This window comes from Tyto alba, unplaced genomic scaffold (assembly GCF_018691265.1).
Source record: "Tyto alba isolate M040663 unplaced genomic scaffold, T.alba_DEE_v4.0 Super-Scaffold_18, whole genome shotgun sequence".
Taxonomy (NCBI): Eukaryota; Metazoa; Chordata; class Aves; order Strigiformes; family Tytonidae; genus Tyto; species Tyto alba.
Genome location: NW_024881280.1, coordinates 32720876 through 32743401, shown reverse-complemented (window position 1 = coordinate 32743401; position 22526 = coordinate 32720876). Strand labels below are relative to the sequence as shown.

The 22526-nt window shown below is 45.1% G+C and overlaps 1 protein-coding gene across 4 annotated transcripts in view; it reads left to right on the top strand.

Annotated features, from left to right (window-relative positions):
• Positions 1–12660: 12660 nt before the first annotated feature.
• Positions 12661–22526, top strand: part of CLMN (calmin) — a 74718-nt gene continuing 64852 nt past the window's right edge. For 2 of the 4 annotated variants that reach the window (XM_042790867.1, XM_042790866.1), the window contains exon 1: positions 13065–13216. In XM_042790867.1, coding sequence (XP_042646801.1) covers positions 13135–13216 — 82 coding nt within the window. In that variant the 5' untranslated portion in view covers positions 13065–13134. Of the gene's footprint in view, positions 12725–13064; positions 13217–16666; positions 16713–22526 lie in introns of those variants that run through there. The other 2 variants (XM_042790869.1, XM_042790868.1) reach the window with 2 other exon arrangements.

Sequence of the window (22526 nt, the reverse complement as noted above, 5' to 3'; positions counted from 1 at the left end):
AAATGTGAGATGTGGTCAGAAAATGTCCTGAAAACAGTCTTTCTCTTATAGTATAGATATGTGTGGGAAATAAATGGTGAACTTTTGATGCAGAACTTAGGGCCGTCCTCATTACCTTCATAATCCTCACCCCTCACAGATCATAGATGTCTCCTTGCAGTCAGACCCTGGGGCCCCTGATCCAGGCCATCAAGCCTTTGTTTGGCTGGGAAGTTACTCCTTCTGAGTACTGCAGTTGAGTACTGAGTACGCCGTAGTGAAGGCCTGTTCCTATGAAAAAATGCAGCTGGGATTGGAGCCATTGTTTATATTTATACTTGTTCTGTTTTTTCATAAGAGGTCTATCCTGTGTGATAGTGATGATAATCCTTGGGTGACGAGACAGCCCCATGCCTGGGGACTGTTTCCACGGACAGAAAAAGCCTAGTCTGATAACTCATACTGGTGAAACTGAAGTCTGGTAGGAGTAAAAATAATTACAAGTATTTTTTAAAATGTGTCTACTTCCAAGTTTCTACACCAAAATCTAGAGCTGGCACTCTTATCTCATGTTAACAGAGGGGGGCATTGTTCCTGTCCGACAATTCAGCAAAGCAGCTAAGCATGTGCTTAGATATGAACGATGGCAGGGACAGAGGTAGGAAGGAAAACGTGATCAAAGGTAGGAGTTCTTCCTAGGTGGGCGTGGGCCCTGGAGATATTTTGGGATTTCATTAGAAATCAGGTAATTACATCAGGGTTAGCCAGAAAAGATTACCTCTCAAGAGGAGAGGGAATCGGAAAGACCCACATGGCATGGATAAGAATGTATGACAGTCTAAAACCAATCTAATAAATACATAGCCAGCCTCCAGGTCAAGTTCTCTCCATCATCACCTCCATGAAATACATGTTCATGGCAATAATTCCATCACCTCAGTGCCTGGGATCTGTGCAGGAAGAGGTTAATTCCCTCTCAGCCTTTATGGCACAAAGTAAAAGCTCTTGTTATTTTTGTTTTGTTTTTTTAAAAATTGTGTGGAGAAAGAAGCAGGCTTTAAATATTTGCGTAGGCTGCTTGGCAACAAATTGCATGTGATCTTTATAAAAACAATGAGTCCTCATAGAATTTACACTGTGTTTGAACTGGGTGCTAATGTCTCCTGACCAGTGTTCAATGGCTGGTTTGTGGGAAGAAACAGGGAGAGAGACGTGTTATATTGTGCATTGTGTGCTGCTGCTCGGGCTTTCTGAGAAAGACGGAGCTGTCAGAAGTTGAGGACCAGGGTGGGAATAAAGCTGTGGCTTTTACACTACATAAAATGCATTAGGTGAGACCTGACACTGGTTGTGGTTGTGCACTTAAGGCCACTGCTGTGGGCTGTAATCCACACACACGACATGGTGCTCCTGAACATAACTGATGGCCGCAGGCCTGTCTCCTTCGGTCTCAGGAAATTAGCTGCATACCCAATATTTTTCCCTCAGAAATGATGTCTACTTGTCTGCGGTAAAGGCACTATTAAACAGATTGTAATCTTTTCCCTATCAGCTGAGAACTGATTTAAAAGTGATATATCGTCTGTTCAGCCATGCAGGAAAGGCAGAGCATACCTGCGCTTGCAGCTGCTCAAAGATTGTTGGAATCAGCTCAGAAATCATGAGATTTCTCAAAACAATAAGCACCATTTACTTTTTTTTTTTTTTTTTGTTTTTTTTTTAATTCCAATTTTTTCCTCCCTCTATTTCGGCCCTGTCACCTTTAGGAGAAAAGTGAAGCACGTTTTCTTAGGTTTCTTCCACTGCTGCTGAAGCCAAAAAGATACTTCATCCCCCCCGTCAAATTCTCTTCCCGGCAGGAAAATGGACATTTAAGCAAATATCATTTGCAACAACAGTGAGAAGAACACTCTGAGGATTTCTGGTACTGGGTTTGCAACCCCTTCTATAATCTGGGGAGGTTACACCATTTCCCTGCACTGATGGCCTTAGGCGAGGACCTTTTGAACCTTTTCTGGTGAGGGTAGGGGGGTTAAGCGTGTGCAGTACCAACTGGGTTGCTCTAAAAGAGGAGATAAAAAAAGAGTTGAACACGGGTGTTCATTACAAGGTGCATTAATAAAAATTCTGATCTCTGTTGCTCCACTTTTACCAGGCAAAATACAGCCATTGCTTTCTGTTTACACAGGGAAACATGAGGCCACATGGCTTTCCTGAAACTTCCTCCACGTGAAGACATGTGAGTGTAGCATCTCGGAAGAGCTGAGAGACGTCGGGCTTGGTAAGCAAACCACATCGATTCCTGTAAATAAGATAATATGAATTCAGAAAAGTTAAGCAATTTACGTATGATCATGCATGCCCTAAGCCAGAGCCGAAGCCAAACTCCTGTCCAGATTTTCCAAATTTAGGTGCTCTGAATTCAGTGATTGATGACGGTAACTTCCTGTAGGTATGCAGCTCTTTGTGTTTTAAGTCTCAGAACATACCTAAACAGGGAAAAGGAGCTCTCGAAAAGCGTGACCCAGTAGCAGGACACCCAGAGACTATCTGAGCCTCTCTCTGCTGATACCACATGAATGTTATGAGTCTTCATGAAGTTGCATGGGAGGAGCATGAGGCGGCAGCTCCTCGTGCATGGATGTGTATGACTGGTAGAGATGGTGCTGAACAAACACAGAGATGTGTTCACATATTGATGTAACAACAACAACACTCTTCTATTTATTCCCATGTTCATTAATTCCATATATGTGTATGTATATGTACATACATAGATGACTTTACACACACCTGTGGCAGAAAGGCCATATAGGCTACATACATACACAGGTATGAACCGTGCTGTAACAAATATCTAGCAACATGTGTTTTCAAACATTGTGGCAATGGTTTCGTCTATAAATGCAGGATAACCTCACAAAAAATGGACTGTGTGTTTCAGTGATTGTGTTGCTGAATTGATAGCAGAGGATTAAATTATGACTATCAAACCATTCACCTTTGTCAGTGGATCTAATCACAATCTGTTTGATAGTAACAAAAAAAAAATGCCGTCTGACGGCAGCTTGGTAGCTTTGTGAATGAGTGAATTAGTTCCCTCTGGCTGAGCACTAACTGCAAACTGTTATCACTTCGCAGTTGCTGTTACTACTTTTGCTTTACTCAGTGGCTTCATTTTCCAAGGTAGAAATCTGTAAGGAATGGAATTAAAACTCTTTGACCTAGTCTGTGTAAGAGATGGAAAAATGAAAAGAAAAACAATATCCTTTTAAGATAAACCTCACAAAACTAAAGGCGGAGGACCATTAGAGAGATCCTCTGTCTTTTACAGAGATTACAGGCCGTTACACTTTGCACAATTAACCCACTTTTGAATAAACTGTACTGTGTTTGAGTATGCCACATTTTCTAGAAAGGCATGCTCTCTCTCTGAAGACAGTAAGTTGGCAAATCGTCATTTCTCTGGATGACTGACTCACTATTAAAATCTCCTCATTGGGATTCATCTTGGCTTCAGCTACTGGCCACTGGGTTTTGTCTTTCTTGTCCCCAGTGCATTTAAAAAACCCTTGATGCATGGTGTTTTCTTCTTAAGAAGAAAATGAACTATATGTGTGAAGAGCCCTGAACACCGCCTCCTCATAAAACACTTCAACAGCATTTTACCAATTATCATAAGAAAGAGCTCCTGGACAGATACATATTTTTTTTTTAATTAATTATGCAATAAAATGCAACAAGAGGTGTAAACGCAGGCAAAAATCACTGAATACAGAAGGCAGAACTCTCCAGCTCTATGACATGTGGTCACACTTTCACCCCATCTTGGAATCTCAAAGAGCTCCCATAAAAGTTTGTTTGAATCAAATGAGATAAGCCATCGACTTGTATTAAAACACATGAGATAGAACAAAGAAAATCCTTGATTGTTCAAGCTCTGGGCAATTGGGCAGCCTTACCAGATCCTACCAAAGTTAGGAGATTTGGCAGATTTTTACATCAGCAGTTCTACAGTCTTGGAAACAGTTATTGCTGCTGGGACTTCCATTCAAACCCATCACTTGCTACTGTGTTGGTTTTGGCAGGTAGGAGATTGCACCAAATGTCTTTTCTGGGTTTTCTTCTAAGGGGACAATTACATCTTCATCCCCAAACTTTCTTTTCAAATTACACCAGTTGAATTTTATACTGTGATATCGTCTGCCAATTCAAGTCAAGGGAGTTATAACATAAATGGATGTATTCCTGAGCCTTTCTCTGAAGCAAAGTACAAACATTTTGATCAAAGCTGGCTTAAGAATATTTGCCAAGTGATGATGCCTCATGCTTTTGCCTTCCTCCTTAACTGCTGTTCATTTTTGCAAATAAGCTATTAAACCAGGGAAAAACAATGCTTAAATACATACAAATCCATCAATTTCTTAGCCCCTCAACACTCATCTCTGCGATCCAGACATGACTGGGCGATGCAGGGGGAGGTTAGGCATGGGGAGAGGCAGCTTTCATGAAATCCCCATGCTGAACAGTTGGCACGTTGTCACTTCAGCGTGCATTTCTCTGCTCAGGCACACACATATATCTACAAACTGAGTGCAGGAAGTTCTTTTGGGGCCCCCACACCCTACAGGTACCACTGTTTGTTTTCTCTCTGGATTCTTCTGTTTAAAGGATGCGTTTGAAAGCCAGAGCTGGATTTCCATCTGTTCTCATCCCCTTTCACCAAATGCACAGCGGCAGGCAGCCACCTCTCACTAGAAACACGTCTTTACTGGGGTGCAGCTCTCCAGCCCAACACCGAGGGCCCTGCTGACCCCAGCAAAGCAGGGACATCAGAATTTGCTTAAGCAAAGGCTCCCCTGTGTGTTCTCTAACATGCCTTTTAAAGTGATTAGTCTTTAATGACGTACCGGTTAGGGGTTGATAAACGATCACGCAGTGAACTGTGGTCAGGCGAAGTACCACCAACCGTGATTTCTAAACTGCCTTCTACAGCAACCACAAGGACATGTCTGACACCGGTAGCGCTCCTCAAGGTCACGCTTTGAAACACGGTAAAGAGAAACTTTGGAAATCATCAACCTCCTTCTGCTCAGGAATGACTGCCGGGTTTTAATTCTCTATTTTCAGAGACTTCTGGCAGAACTGTGACATTAAATATTCAGTGAAATACGAGTAAGGTTTGAAAATGCCTGCTCTGAAAGAGCTTGGAACCATTAGTGCATCTCATACTGCAAAAACCTCCGCCTGGCAGGTTATGCATCAGTCATCCACTTTTTACCTCAAAAAAAGATAATTTTATTTATCAGCTACGGGGAACTGCCCCTCCATTTGAAACGTTTATATACTTCTGTTACTTGCAAAGCTATTGTTGTTTGGGAAGGTTAAGGAACAAATCTCTTCACACATCTCTTTCACAGTCAAGCTGACTTGACATTGAATGTACAATTGAAATCACTTCTTCAAATAGAAACAAACAGGAGAAAGGTTGAATTACTTCTAAAGGGAGCTGCATCGACAGGCAGTCTAGCTGAATGTTGCATTTGGAGACTATGTGACATCTCCAGTGCTGTGAAAGAGGACAGGCAGTTCAAAAGGAGCTTTCTTGCTTCTAAGAAACTAATTCATTTTGTTATTACGATGAAGTATGCAGAATAGATCACACATCATTCATTCATCCACAAATATTTTACGGCAAAAATAGGCAGGTTGTTTTCTAGAATATAAAATTATTTCAGGGCTTGTAGATTTTCTTTCAGGCGGGTTAAGCCAGGAAATTACAGAAAATTGCAATATACAAGAGATTTGAGATTTGCAGATGGAAAGCTGTGTATAAAAGCCAGCACTGTTATCATTATTTTTATAGCATCTGCAACTGTGGTGCTTAAACACTGTAATAACTACCTGCTGCCCTGTTTCCAATCCTAGTATTCATGGGGTAAAAAACAGAGCATGCAATCTCAATTTTCTACTTGAAGCATTCACTTCTGGTTGGTGTTGGAGACAGCTGATTTATAATTTACACTGTGTTAAATATTTGTAGTTATGTCCTGAAATAGCCTTTGCCAGTGAATAATATTGCAGAAGCCTTGACTTGTATCTATTGGGTATTCAGCAAAAGTACCCCAAGTTTCTCTAATCAAGATAATTCAGGCAGAAGAAGGTAGCCTGGCTAGCTAGGGTCACCTGAAACTGAACACGTGCAGCAGAATGAGTTGGCCTGCCCTGAGCAACATTCAGCTGTGCAGGAAGAAGCTGGATTGCTTTTTACTGCACAACTTCTCTGGGTCACATAGCTCTACAGGATCTTACCACCAGGCAGCATCATCTACAGAAATATCACTGCTCTGTTGTTCCTCTCTGCTTCCATTAAGGAAGCCCCTACATGGCACAGGTTCCTCTGTTCCTCAGCCACTGTTTAAGCCACTCCTTGCACCAGGCTGTCGTCTCTACCATTGCATGGAGATCAGACAGGATGAAACAATGAAACTCATGTTATGTGAATGGGTTGTGAAGAGTTGGAAACTCCTAGGAGACACTCAGATGCTCTCAAGATGAAAGCCTTACTTCTTGGGTCTTTTTCCTGGCCTTTAGGGTGCTAAACCTCATCCACAGCTGGAAAAAAGATCCCTTCAGTGCTACACTTTGCAACCTTTGTTCAGTGCCTACCGAGGCAACAAATCTTCATAGCATGCTGGAGCATATAGAAGAGAATCTGAAGGTCCTGAATTCAGTTGGTCGTAGACAACTGTGAGCAAGTCAGGCTCAAAGGGACAGAATGACACAGTACTATCACATGGATGAGACCAACTGCATCCTGCATACATCAGAAACAGAGGAAAAATAGGAAGAGGAAAAAAAGAGAAAAATAGTGAACAAGTTTCCAAAAACTAGATGGAGTTTCTGCTGTGTCAAGTCCTCTCTGAATCAAGGAAGGGGAAAGTAAAGTAAAGTAAAGTAAAGTAAAGGGGAAGATTTTGAATGAAGGGCCCATGGCAACATAAGCAAATCAGCTCTACACGTACATAATATTCAAATGAGTTTTACATAACTACTCTCCTTTTCTTCCAACCTTCAGACTGCATTAAAGAACGGCAGAAAACCAAACTGAATGTAAGAAAACCAGCCTGCAGGCCAAGAAAGGCCCTTTTCCACTGCCTTTGTCAAATAAAGCATGCATGTTCTCCATAAATCACACCTCAAAATAAACCACACTCACCAAAGCAAACGAAAAAAAAAACAACAACAAAGGAAGGACTGGGTATGGCTCGCACCACACCAGCTGCCCTGGTGAAGAATCAGGACCTCACCTGCACGGCTCTCGCACGTGGAAGCTGTCCCTGATGTGACACCATCACCCCGAAAGACCCAGTCTTGAAAATACCACTGCTCATTGGGAAGTGGATTTTGCTACTAAGTCAGTATAAACAAACTTCACCTTGGTAGCAAGCAAATAAAACAAAATTCAGCTGAACTTGTGCGAGTCAGAAGCCACTGTAACTCCTGGCATTATTTGGAGACTGTGTGATGAAACTTATTTACTACACATAAAGACCTTCTAGCGAGTCCCACAGTCTACTTATTGCCATTATATGGCAACAGGTCTCATGAATCAGTGTGACTCACCACTGTGGCCAACGTGGTGGACTTCTGGGAGTCAAAGAAGGAGACACAACAGAATAAAAGACAGCAGGCTGGGGAACATCCCGAGTTTGTACATATGCTCAGTGGTACATCAAGGCAGGGCCAACGCTCACCACACCTCTTCCTCTGTTGGCATCTGAGAGGGACCAAGGGGAGGACTGGTTTAGTGGGGCACAGCACTCCTGTTTCTAAGCTGGTTTTCATTTTATTGTTTATATAAATTTTAGAAATGAATGCACTGAACTTTGGCTGGAGAAGTAGAACACACATCTTAGTGTAGTCGCCCTTGCCTTTAAAGAAGAAGTCATAAAGCACTTACATTTCATAGCTTATTTACTTTTTTAAAACATGACCTCACTCCCTTCAGTCGCTTAATCCACTTATTACAATATCTGCCATTCCTTTTGCACCTTCTCCTGTTTACTTGATTGAATTAGACTGTCTTTTTTCTCCTGACTTTTCTGGTGTTTTGCATTGAAAGCCTATTTTACATGGTACCCCTCCCATTGTTTACATGTGTGTGGGAAGAGGAGCCAGACTAAGGGGTGGCTGCTGTCGGACAAGGTAATAGAAATGGAATCTTCACTTAGCTATTCATCTGGCCCAGCTAATGAGTCTTTTCTCCTGGTTGGCACTCCTTGGTGTTTCAGATAGGGGCTAAGCAAGGAAAATGAAGTGTTGATGAGACCTACGGTGGCACGATTATTGCCTTGAAATGGAGTCACCATTCAGGTCAGGTTGTACTGTGTCTCTAAAATCTGAGAGTTAAATAAGAATTTGGATTACTTTCCTGTATTACAGACTTCAACTTTCCTCCCCTTTCCCCATTCAATTATAGGGTAAGAAAGCCTCTGTTTTCAGTCCTCTTCCAGGAAGACTTCGGAAGAACTAAACAGATTAAAAATCACCTTCTCCGTAGCCCATTTAACAAACCAGAAGAGCACATAAAGACTCGAGGGCTCTGGCAGTAGTGTAGGGGCAGGACTCAAATGCCCACCACCCTTCCAGAAACGCTATTTGTCGTGGGCAGAGGAGCACTGTGTAGGCCTGTGGCGTTCAACAAGGATCTTTTGGGAATGTGGGCAGAAGGAGGTCTAGCAGGGATCGGTGTGGAGTTATTTTTGTAACTCTTTGACCAGAACAGCCAGGGATGGCTAAGGCATGCCTGGCTAGGAAGTTACACTTCTCTGACGTTTGAGTTGAATATACACGATGTCTTCACATGGACGTACCTATTGCAAGATAGGCAACATCTTTTTCTGGTTACCATTGGTCTGGAACTGGTTTAAACAAAGCCAGAAAAGAATCTATTCCTGGAATGACTGTTCATATGGGGAACTCTGTTTATAAAGCAAAGCAATTTAGCTACAATGGCATAAATATCTTCCTTAATGCCATAACTAACTTCCCTTGTGTCAAACACTTTCCCTTGCTATTTTAGCAGGAGCCACAAGGCACCCTCCATCTGGACAGGCACAAAGCCTACCTGTAGGATTTGAGGGGTTTTGTTGCTACTATCAGACAATCTTCAAGTATAAATTTTCTTTTCAAACTGAGAATTCAACTCATTAAATCACTCACAGGTAATATATGCAAAGGATGGCAAACTGAAAGCTTTTTAACAACTTTATTCTGCATACACTAAAAAGAAAAAAGATGAAGGTGATGTGGAACAGTGGTAAGTTCCCCATGATCTTCCTATTAGACTCCCTGCCTTCTCATATGTGACCAAAATCTTTTTTTAATAAACCTGTTATTACAGTTCAGAGTCTCTGCCAAGTGTTTATAGTGTTGCCCTAAGTAACAAGTCTGAGCCAAGGGACTTAATTAAACGTAACCTGCTTTTTCAGTTATAGGATTGTCCTTAAACATCAAAAGGCAAGTGAACTTTAATAACAAAATCTGAAATCACTTTTTGTTTAAGAGAAGTTCTTTACTCCTCACTGTATATAATCAGTTACTTCTTAGAAGGCATATAGTATTTTCACAGATAATTTCCCACAAGCATTTGCAGATTTTATGACAAGTAACATAACGTTTGGAGTTCTGACCGCATGTGAGAATCTCAGATTTCATACTTTCTTCTTGAGTTGATTCATAGAGCACATGGTTGCAGGGAAGAATGTAAAAGCTTGAAGAAAAGTATTTATAAAGGATGCCCCTTTTGATCTCACAATTTTTTAGTGTCCTTAAAATTTTAGAGGCCCAGCTTTTCATTTTGGAGCACTTAGTTCTGCATATATTGCAATTTTTTTTTACAACCATCTCAGAGGAGGTTCTACCTCTGAGGGCTTCTGCTAACCGCGAAGCTGGTTTGGGGAAGGTGCTGAAGAGCTATCTGAGAGTCTCGGCTGGACAAACACGGGCTGCTGCCTCCCTGGGCAGAGCTGCACGCCCGCTGAGCGAAACAGTTTTCATTCACAGTAGCTCAGGGCCCAGCGTATTAATAGAAGACGAGGTCGAAGCAGCTTTTATTGATGTGCTGGGCTAGAAACTGGAGTGGCCAAACCAGCCCGATGGGCTGGGACCCCAGGCCAAGGTTGAGGTCCTGTCTGACTCCCGGGCGGGAGGAGGGCTCGCTGCAGCATCGCTGCTCTTGGGGAGAGCGGGCAATCCCTGCCCGAGCTGCCGGCTGGACCACACCGCCCAGCGCCGTTTTGCCTTCAGAGGATGGGGGCTGCATAGGGCAGATGCTTTCCCAGGTAAGAAAGGTTTAAGGCCTTTCTCCTCTCCCTAAGCGGAAGCTTTAACTTCCCCGTGCCCACAACGTTAATCATTTACAACACTTTAAACCCAGCCCGACCCTGAGACCCAGAGTGTGCAATTTAAATGCAGCCACCCGGCAGGCCTGGAGATGTCCAAGGCGCTGGGGGGCTGCACCCTCAGCCACCCTGACAGTGGAGCTGGGCAGCTCTCGCACAGGGCAAGGAGGGTGAAGGCAGTAATTAGCCCCAGAAAAAGGTGCAGAGAGCAATGAATTACAGCTGTAACATCACACATCAGGTGGGGCTGGCAGTGAGGAGTTACTGGATTGCTTCCTCTGACCTCTGCTTCTTCTGCTGCACCTCAGCGTCCACCTTCTGTATCAGGAATAGCGTGGCCAGCAGGACTAGGAAAATAATTGTCCCCCCTGTACTCGGCACGGGTAAGGCCACAACTCCAACACTGTGCTCAGTTTTGGGCTCCTCACTACATGAAAGACATTGAGGTGCTGGAGCACGTCCAAAACAGGGCAGTGAACCTGGTGAAGGGTCTAGAGCACAAGTCTTCTGAGGGGCGGCTGAGGGAATTGGAGTTTTTAGCCTGGGGAAAAGGAAGCTGAGGGGAGACCTTATCGCTCTCTACAACAACCACCTGCAAGGAGGTTAGAGCGAGGGGGGTGTCAGTCTGTTTCCCAATTAACAAGCGATAGGACAAGGGAAATAGCCTTAAGTTGCACCAGGGAAGGTTTAGATTGGATATGAGGAAAAATTTCTTCACGGAAAGGGTCGCCAAGCACTGGAACAGGCTGCCCAGGGAAGTGGTTGTGTCACCATCCCTGGAGGTATTTAAAAGACGTGTAGATGTGGCACTTAGGGACATGGTTTAGTGGTGGACTTGGCAGTGTTGGGTTTATGGTTGGACTTGCTCATCTTAAAGGTCTTTTTCAACCTAAACGATTCTGTGATTCTACGACTCTGCTGCTGAAGGTTGCAGACCGGTCCGCTTCTCGTTCATTTACCTGCGTCTCCCACCAACTCCCCTTCCCCAGCTGGCATACCGCCCACAGCAAGCGGCCACTGTCTCAGAAGCAGGCCAGTGCGGACTGGGAGAGGCTATCTAGAGAGCTTGTGAAAGCCCAGCTCCTGGAGGATGCTCACACACGGTGAGAGAAAGCCTCAGCTGTCCCCGTCCGGCGTGGGCAGTGGTCCTGCTTTGAGCAGCAGCGTGGACTAGGGACCTCCGGCGGACCTCGCGGACAGTATTTCACCGACACTGTGAAGTCACTCACCTGCTTTCCCCACAGCCACACCGGCTCCGTTTCCAGCTCCACCTCCAAACGCAGTTCCGACGCTTTCAGTCCGCTCAGAGACCTCCTGGAAAAAAAAAAAAAAAAACAAAACAGGTCCCCCCAGCGCAAAATGAAGTCAAAGCCCGGCACTGTGATTTGTGCAAATCTGGCTGAGTTCAGCTGCATTTTCCTAGGCACAAGCTGTTTCTTCTGCTCATTGCATTCGGGTTTATAAGCTCTTCAGCATGGCATTCATCTGTCCTTACCTTTGTGCAAAACTTTTGAGCCTTGATGTGTAAACCGCTAAAGACCTCCTCAGACTCTTGGAGACTGGATTTGGGGGATAGCTGGCTGGTGCGTGTTATAGCGGTGACGAATAGCTCACCTATTAGATGGTTTATGGATGCCTTTGCCTTCTCACCATCTGATTTTGAGTCATAATAGAGAAATCACCGGAGCGGGCTGTGGGAAGAGCGCTGCATTCCTGAGCTGGGTGAAACAACTGGTTGTGTGGAGTAAGAATTTACTTGGGATCACATAAACACTTCCAACTTGAAAGGGCCACAATCTCTAGATCCCAGTTTGTTTGTGTTTAACTTTGTAGATCTCAGCTTGCGTGTTTTGCTAGTCTAACTAATGATGCTATACTAGTCTGACTGGATTGTGTCAAAATTTGCTGTTTACATTATACAGTCTTCACGGTTTGAAAAGGAAACAGGCACAAAACTCCGAACAGCGGTATATTGTCATGAAATGCCCTGTATGTAAGGGAAATGCTCCTGCTCTTCACCGAGTTTGTAGAGCACAGATCTTCGTGATACCGAAGAGCGTTGGTAACAATGCCTGCCCAGTTTTGATGAAAACCCGCGTAACTTAAGATACCCGACGCAAACATCCGCCACAAAGGAAATTTGACAGCCTGAACAGACGAGCAAGAGCGGGCTAAATGAGTATGCAAACTCATTCAGTTTGTGCTTTTACTTTACAGTGGCGCTCATCCCACCCCCACGAGGAAAGCCCCTCCGCCGCTCAGATTTTCTTCTCCCCTCTCTGCCGTGGGTGCGTGACACTTAGTACAGGGGCCGACACTTCCCCCGACCCCACGAACAGGTAAGGGAAAGCGGGCAAGAGCTCGGCATTGTTTACAGCCCCCCCCCCCCGCTGCCTCAGTAGGAAAAAAACGTATTTATTTAGAGCGCTAACAGGCCGCTCCCGGACGGGCCGGGGCGGGGGGGGGGGGGGTGGCTCATCCGCTCCCCCCCCCCCCCACGCCGAGACGATGCGATGCGATGGGAGGGAAGGGGCGGCAGGCGGGGGGGGGGGCACGGCCGGACCCCCGCCCCCCCGGGCGGAGGGAGGGCGGGTAGGGGCGGGCCGCGGGGCGGGGCGGAGAGGGGCCGCCCCCCCCCCCCCCGCTCCGCTCCCGCCGTCGGTGCCGGTGAAAGCGGCGGCGGCGGTGCCCGCCGGCTTTCTCCCCCCCCCCCCCCCCCCCCCTCCCCTCCTCCCGGCCCCCCGTCCCCATGGCCGGGCAGGAGTGGGACTGGTTCCAACGCGAGGAGCTCATCGGGCACATCAGCGACATCCGAGTGCAGAACCTCCAAGGTAAACCGACACCCCCGGGAGAACCGCCCCCGCGCCGCCCCCGCTCCCCTTCCTCTCCCCCCGGGCCGGTCCTTCCGCCCCCGCCTCTCCCCGCGCCGCGGTGCGGGGGCTGCCGCCGGCTCCCCAGCGCGCCCCCCCCCCCCCCGGACCCCCCCCGGCTCCCCGCAGCGGGGGCGGCGCGGGGCCGCAGGAGGAGGAGGAGGAGGAGGAGGAGGAGGAGGAGGAAGGCGGCGGGGCCAAAGTTTCCCTTCAGCGCGGCGGCGGGCCCGCCCAGCCCGCGGAGAACCCCCGGCGTTGGGGCGGGGGGGGGGGGGCGCCGGACCCCGCGGGAGGGACGGGGCGCGGGGGATGCGGCGGAGGGGGGGCGGTGGATCCCGCCCCGGGGGGCCGCTGCCTCCCCATAGCCTCCTCCCGAGGGCCGTCGGGGGGGGGGGGTGTCTGTGTGTGGGGGGGTGCTACAGCCTCCGGCTCACCTCGCTCCCCCTCTCGGGGGGGGGGGGGGGGGGGGGGGGTCCTGGCCGGCTGGGAGGTGCGGAGCGAGGGGTGCCGGGGATCCCCCCGCCTCTGCGGGTAAGGGGGGGGGTTTACCTTTTAATCCCCGCGGAGCCTGAGCTCCACAAGCTTGGGGGGCAGAGCCCGCCCTGCCCCTCCGGCCGGGCGGTTTGGGGGTGCTCGGCCGCGGTCGGGGCGCGGCTCTGGGGCCGTATCCGCGCAGCCCGGAGGGAAGCCGGTGGCCGGCTGAGCGCTCAGTTCCACGTACCATCTCACAAGCTACTGTTGAATAAACATGGGAAGAGCTTTTGGGTAAATCATCTACGAGATGCTCTCCTGTTCCGCCACAGGCTGTGCTGGCGGAAAGGATGCAAATACCCAGGTTCGAGTGTAGTTCATTATCGGTGTAGTAGTTCCTCCAAAGTTACGTTTGCCCCTCACCAGCTAACTCTTTGCGAGTGGCAAGAATCGGGTCGAAGAAGAAAAAGCAGCAGTGTTTTATGGGAGGACAATTTGTTCAACATAACATACCAGTCTTAAGCAACAGATTACATTATACTGCAGTGCATCTTCGTGTTCCATAAAAATAACAGGCTTGAATTATAGGTCATTATCTCTTCCTGTTTATGCATAATGATATTAAGGCACTGTCTCCTGGCAGAGGCGGTGCAGTTGCTGGAAATTGGCTTTGGTTTGGCTTGATTATAGAAGATGTGTAATTTATCAGTGGAGAGACTCAAATTAGCCATTCTTTCAGCTCTGGTGTTGTATTAATGCAGTTAATTGCTGATGGGGTCACTCGGCAACATTTTGACCTGCATCATCATAACCTCTGAAATTCAGATTTTGGGTACAGCCGGGGCTGTTGCTTCCAGGTTGAACTCCCTTTGGGTTTTGACAGTCTCTCATTACAGTGTAATTCTACAGTTCTGACTCCTGGCTCTGCCTCTTTCGACTCTATGTGTTAGCATGGACGGCCTGCCTCTGATCTCTTGTTGCTCAAAACTGTAGGAATTAAACCCGGTTTAATCCTTAATTCATGGGCATTTTTTGAGAAGGAATTGAAAAGAAATCTCTTCTTAAAAAAGTGTAATATATTTTCGGCTTTGCCTCTCACTCATTTGTGTAAGAAGGAGTTAAACCGATTTCCCTTTCTGGAACTTAAGATGCATTTATACAGATGCACGCAGCCTTCTCTAAAATTCCTGTAGTTCAGTAGGAGAATGTCATCCTACAGGGCAAATTCCTTTGAATAACACTATGTTCATGAAAAAACCCTCCTGTTCCCTTCTTACCCTACAAGAGGAATTTTGAGAGATCTGTTAGTTGTCATCTTGCTTGCACTACTAAATAGGGTTTTAAGAAGTTTTATGTCCCACGCGGGCTCTTACAGGGGAGAAAAGGCATTTGTTCTAAGGTGCTGCTCCAAAGCAAGGGATAATACCTATCACTTACAGTATATAGAATTTGTAACACATAGTTCTCACATTATCTTCTAGAGATGAAAAACATTTTACAGATGGTGAGTCTGATACTCAGGAGAGTGTGATTTTTTTTTTTTTTTTTTTTTTTTTTTTTTTTTGTCACTCAGGAGCTCAGTGGCAAAGCGTGGTGCTTCTCTTCTGGGTAGTTTTTTGGAAGATGGCAGCACGTGCTCTACGTTCATATGTAGTAGTTAAACTTGCTCCTGCTTTTATAATTGAAAATTCATTCTCTCCTCTCAAAACCATGCGATCAGAATCACCGCTAGTGTCATTGTCTGTCAGCCGCAGAGTCGGTAAGAGTTTTGAGGTGCTAGAAAGTCATGAGTCTAGGATAAAAAACTACCCGGGGATGGTGCAGAGTTGCCAGCAGCACCGGCAAAGCTCCCGTGGGGCCACGCGAAGGACCGTGGGTTCTGAGGGTCCCCGCCTGCTGCTGCAGCTCCCGCTCCCGCAGCGCTCTCTTGCAAGACCAGCTGGGTTTGGAGTAGGTGCTGTGAAGCTGGTGGTTTGTTTTATTCCAGAATCCTTCCTTTCAGTGGGACATTTTATGTATGCGAGGGTGGTTCCCGGTCTCCGGGAACCCCATGATAAGAATATAGACCCAAGAAGAGGGAGTATGTTGTAAGGAGAGGATGGGAGGCAGCAGTGAAGTAATTGCAGATAGGAGCAACATGTGAAAACACTGGCATGTCTGTGTGCAGAGATGGAGGCTTCTGCTGATGCATGGAGCCAGCCAAATACGAGGTCTTTCAGGTCTGGAAGGCTGATAGAGGCGTCCTGTCGTGCTGTGTCCAAGCCTTCCTGCCCAGCAGCCGGTGGAAGAGCCCAGGGAGATGAGCCCAAGTGATGATGATGGTGAGAAACAGCACCACTAGCACCTGAGCAGCCCAGCTGGTATTAAAGTTTCTGCAGGCATCATACAGCCATCTGCTGTAGCAGTTTTTCATACCCTTTCTGCCTCCTTTTTTTAAAAGCTAAAATTACTCATTTTTCTCAAAGTTCTTCATTATATCTTAGCTAAGCTATAGAGCACTGCTGACGTAAAATACTATTTGAAGATGGCATATGCTGTTTCAGTCTGTTGCATCTTCCCTCTCTAGTTTGGTACTTCCACATCCAGGAAGGATCCAGGATGCCAGTTGCTGGGAAGTATCTGCTCTCGTGGGGGTGCTTTTGCAGTGGTGTGATCCCACTGAATTCAGGAGTTGTTCTAGGTGCGTGTGCTGGATACAGACGTAGCCTCAGGAACTATATATTCTGTCACCTAACTGATGGGTGAAATTATGGCATGCATGGCGTTTTCAGCTTTTTCCCAGGGAGACTAAAACTGACAGCCAGGGGTGGGATTTGCTAAACGGACTGGACATAGGGGAAAAGAGGATGGTTTTAAAAATGGAATTATGTCTGGATATTTAGACATAAGCACATGATGATGGGCTTTTATTTTCCCTTTCCATCAAGATCTGAGATTTTCCATTTTATTTTTTCAATGAAGGAAGTGATAGCTAAAGCTCTGGCAGGTAAGTGATGCTAAAAGCCAGGCGCACTGCTTCCATCCTTGACAGCGGTAATTTCAGAGATCAGAAGCAAAAGTGACAATCTGATGGAGAAGAGGAGAGGGGAATATAAAGAGGGAATAAGAACCAGGTGTGGTGATGCACAAACCAGGTTCCTCACTCCAGGTCTGTTCTGTTTCTAAATGCATTTAATGAACTGATATTCTTGTGCTCCTTATTCTATTTGTATGTTCTCGATAGTGAATTTCTCCACATATCGAAAGAGAAAATTAGAAAGCCTGTGCAGAATGTAGGAGCGCATCATCAAGCAGTGGAATACTCAATAATTAATTTCCTGCCAGGAGATGTTTGTTTTGTTGTGTTTGTTTGTTTGTTTGTTTGTTTGTGGTTTTTTTCCTCCTTTCTTTCTTTCTTTCATTACAACACCAGCGGGAACATTTTGTTACAACACAAGAATATTTTAAAATCTTCCCTACTGGAAGCTTGATTTAGGATCATCAAAAATATACTCTCTTATGTGGTGAATTGGACTCGCCAGAAAGAGGCAACATTCTCAGTAGGAATTATTCTCTTTTAGATGATATTTTGGTTCTGTGCTTTGCAATAGTCTGAATGTATATTTAGTAGTATGTATCTTTCCTTACATTCCTTGCAATGAAATATGTGGAGATGAGTACTTGTGCAGTCAGATGGTTTGTCTATCTCTGACAAACAAGTGCTGTTACCACCATTTAAAAATAATTATGGTTTGAATGTTCATTTAATATATTTATAATCGAGTGCATGGGCTGGGGTGGTAGAACTCTACCATTCTATCAGACAACTGCACAAGATGCCCAAAGTCCTGCTACTCATCATTTCGCTACTCACTGAGGGTTTGATCCAGAACGCACAGAAATCCATAGATGTTTGTTTATTCCTTAATTTCAGTTGATTTAAGTACTTGCCTGAGTTGCGGGCCTTCTCTGCTGAGTGTTTCATGGCCTTCATACCTATTTGGAGGGCTACACAGGAATATATTGTAGTGTGGTCAGAAATAATGCAAAAATTATAAAAAGAGTGGTGACAGTCTGGAAGAAATAAACTGAGCAATACCAGCCCCATTGGTTCCTTGTCCTTGCCTTAGTTTTTACCTTTTGGATAAATCGCTTTAGTCACAAACTCCCAGCATTCTCTGATTTTTCTTGTCTTCCCATTTGGATCCTTAAGATTTAGGTTTTACAAGCTTTGGACAGTAGTAACTGTAGTTGTTGCTGATATGAACCCCAGCTTCCTTTAAGGTAACAAGTCCCGAAGCCTCTGTCTTAGGAGGTAATATGGATGCTTAACTCATAAAAGTTAATTCTGGCAGTGAGACTATCTACATACCGTCACTTTGGGGGGCTTAGGCATCTCTGATGGACAGCCAAAGGCAGGTGCTACAGTCAGGCTTGAAAATGTTTCTGTATTTTTATTTCTCCATTTATGTATGAAGCATAATTCTTACGACTCTTGCACTTAACTACAGAGAGCAATAATTTTTTTTAATTACAAGATACAGCAGCATTCAACCTGTTTGCTATAGTTAGACATGCCTTTCAAACACATGGGAGTTTTACAAATGGAAGGAAACCTTTCTTAACGTATCCATTCTTTCTGACAAAAGTAAGGGGCTGTAACTGTTCATTACTTTAACTCTTCCATAACTCGTTGCTGTATTCAGCAGGATTTCATTCTGCCTGCAGGCATGTTCATTTCACCGGAGCTCTTAGTAGATTAGGGTGACATTTGGAAAGAGTAAATTGCCTGGAGAACCTTAGACAAAGCCCTGTAGAATCACACAGTGATCCTAGTCTATATAAAAGCGAAGTTAAATAGGCCTGAGGGTTATAAATATGAACCCCCCAGAATAACGATTCAGATCCAGGTGTAAGAAACTAAAGATCACGCTGGAAGCGTGTCTTCTGGAGAGGATGGTGTTTGTAAGGGCACTTTCATACATGGCAGTGTTTGTCAGCAATGGAAGGAAGACTTACCTGCTCCAGACATAGGAAACCCTGGCAGTAAAATAAAGGAGGAGTGAGAGGTAAGGCAGAGTACAGACTGCATGTTTCGGCATGCAGTTTTAACAAGGTCAATGCCTAATTTCTCTAACAAATTAGAAGTTTGGGCTCTCTGTCCCATTGCATGGATGAAATGACACCAAATTAAAATGATGCCCAGTAGCTCCACAGCCGAAGGAACACTTACACCCTCGTATTAACACTGCAGCGTAAGAGAGGCTGTGTCTGGCGTCCAGGCGTGGATCTGACGCGAGGCCCGGGGTTGATCCGCTCCCACTCGCCAACATCCACCACCTCTGTCTTTCCTTGGCGAGCTGTTGTGCGAGCACTGAGCAGTCTCAGCGTTAGCAGAGCTGGTGACACCTCCGGCCGCATCGCTTCCCTCGAGTTGAATGGCGTTAGTTTAAAGATGACAGTATTGAAAACGCTGTGTTAAAAGTCGTGCTGGTTCAAAAATACAATGTACTTCTCATAGTTTCTCCTGCTTGTTTTGTGTTTTGTCCACTCAGCTTGGACAGAAGTTCAAACAATTTTCTTTTTTTTTTTTTTCTAAAGACAGTTTCAAGGTTATGTCACTTACATCCTGAAGTATGCGTAGCATTTACTTTGAAAATATTACAAAGGGGTGACTTGGTTTCCTTTTTTTGTTTTAAAGACAGCTTTTTATTGGACTAGAAGAAGCAACCTTGGGCATTTTTGCTTGGCAGTGTCCATTTAAACGTTATTTGTTCCTGTGCTGTTTAAACTTACTGTTGTTGCAGAATGATTGGTAAGGGCATATGTCTAAAGGGGAAGAGCCACATGTTATCTGCCTTGTTATGCAGAAGTCAAAAAGATTCTCAAATTTATGTATTCAGGAGAAGAAATTACCAGATAAGCAGTCACATCTGTGTCAGTGCTGGGGTGGTGAAGGGCATCACAGCACCTTTCAAGAAATAAGTGTCTTTTTCTACATGTCTCTTTACCTGCTATTCTATTTTTATCTCTCACCAACCAGTTAAATACAGGGGCTGTAGGTGGAGGATTGCAGCATGGATTTTACTTCATTATAACTGCGCCGCATTTCTGTGCAAACAGCTGAACTATGTTTTAGCTGTAGTTTGAGGCTTTATAGCCACAAACAGAAGTTTATATCGACATCTTCTAAGGAGGCTCGTAATAGCAGCAGCATGGGGATGTCTACAGAGTGCGTGCCTGGTGGACATATAACCCGCAAGCAGAGAGGATTTCTTTATAAAACCATAAATCCTACTGAATCTGAAAAGATGTTATTAAAAACACTTAACTCTCATTTCTATGCCCATTAGATAATTTGATGGCATGATTCAAAACATAATTGTTGAAATAGTGTAATACTTTGAGGGATTCTGTGAATTATTTTCCACTAATTCAGACACATATAAAAACATACTTTATGTTATAGTATCTTGAAAGTTACTCCTGATATTTATCAGTGTAGTTGAGATCCAGTGAATCTGTGAACAAGTTACCCTATTTTTTTTTTTTTTTACTTTTTATGTTGGCATCTTTTGCAGTTTGTAGTCACGAATGGAGACCTTTCCAAACCAGTGTTGTTGATCTGCTCCATTATGGCAGTTTTTAAGTGTTTTTTTTTTTTTTTTTTTTTTTTTTCTTTCGGTAGTATAGTTCTAGTTGTTTACAAATTAAATGCTCGCTAGGTACGCACCACAGGATTAATTTCAAACAGAAACATGTATATTGCAGTCGTTGTCTTTAATGCACGCATCCCTTTGGATCTTTATCCTGTCCTAATTAAGACTGGGGATGTGTGCGTTTCATAGAATCCCAAGCTGGACGAAGAGGTCTCTGCGCTTGTGCAGTGTCCATTACCAGGAAACACGTCTGTCCACTGGCACATTTAGATTTCCGTGCCAGGCGGACCCCAGCCCCACAGTGTGGATCCCACAGGCTGTGATGCTCGCTCTAACGATGCTCCGCATGCCTGAGTTCATCCAGAGCCCTGCTAAAGTCAGGGGTGCTCTGCCCATACCCATGGGGTGGCCCAGCTAGATCGGATTGTGTCACCAGGGCCTTCATGTGCACGGGGGTTTTAAGTGGAAGACCAAATCTTGTCCGAAGGCAAGTTAATTCTATTCTGAGTCGTATCTGCTTGTCTGTACCGGTGGGTTTGTGGCTTTCTGGGCAGCTGGACTGCTTTGCCTGTCAGTGGTAACATGCCAGGTCTTACTGGTTTGGACCTGTCCGTCAGAATAATCCCCTCTCTAACATTTCTGAAACCTGTGGAAGGTCTCTGATGTGCACGAATCTTGCTATTGCCTTTTAACTCTCAGGTGCTTATGGTGAGCTCTATTTTTATTCTTCCAGGCTGTTTTTCCTACGTTTTCTCCACGAAACCCAAACAACAGTACAACAAACCCCTCAGCGACCAGGCAGCAGTGTGTTACTCATATGTTGAGGGCTGTTTCTCACACAGCCTGACCCGTCCGTTTCACAGGACTCCAGCTGAAGCTCTGAATTGCTGCCAAGGCCTGGGGACACACGCAGGACATGGGCATGGGCTGTCTTTCTGTTGTGCACTAATGGTCAGATAGAAGCACTTTGCCATTTTTAGTCTTTGCAAAGAACCCCCTAATGTGTATCAATAGCTGTTTTGCATGTTTAGTCAGCGTAGTTCACAACTAAGGGCTGGCTGTGCTTCTCTTGGCTCACTGAAAAAATGGGAAGGGCAAGAGAGCCCTGGCACAGTCACAAACTAAAACAATGCCAATGAAGATAAGTGTGTTAGAAACTGATCCTTCCTATCTCTGCGTATGGACACACGATGAAAACTTTCTGGCTCTTACAGATGTTCGTGATAAACACAAACTGCGGTTATAACTTAATAAAGATACTGTATTTATAAATAATATGAAATGTCCACTTCAGAAATACTGTCTGGGAGATATAGATATATATATATATATACAAGGAAAGATACATAAATCTACCTGGGCTGTTTGCCCAGGGAGAGTAACAAGGCAAACAGAAGTGAGCAAATGAGGAAGAGCGTGGTCCTCTGAAACCTAATGCTAGTGCAGGAGGGACTGCAGCCAGCACCTTCATGGGATACTTTAAAGTGGGGAATCCTAAAAATCCTGCCCAGATGAGGAGATTCCAGAGACAAAATTCCCATTGACTCTCCCTTTTTGATAAGGTACTCGGCAGACCTGTTTCTGGTGCAAATCCTGAGTGATTCCAGCAGTTACTGGTCAGAGTAGCTGGGAAGCATTCAGCTGGTCCTGGTTCTCGTGTTCCACACTGGGCAGGGGACTTCCTGGCCCTGATGATTAATGCTGCTCAACAACATTTAGTTCCTGGTACTCTCAGATTCTCAGATTTATTTTTTTTTTTTTTTTTAAAAAAAAGAAAAAAGAATCTCCATGGATACAGGAGGAGGAGTGATTCAAAGCTATAGGAACTCTTGTGTGAGTTTTTCCATTTCTGCCCATTATAAAGAAAGAAGTTGTTAAGGGACCTAATGTTGGTTAAAAAGAACTTGTGCTCAGGCTTCGTCCAGAAATTAATACTATTATTGACCTTGGCTGAAAGAAGACAGAGTCTGAATTTTTGCTGGCTGGGATGCATTTCTTCTTTTGAAGGTCGATGGTCTTTTTGATGTATTCAGTGTTGGCTTTTCAAAACTTTAGAACCTTGTGTGTTTATTGGAAGGATCAAAGGAGATAGGAGATTTAATTGTCTTCAAAAACTGCGTGTATCAAGAGGAAGCACCGTGTTTTGGTTGCTGGTACAGCTA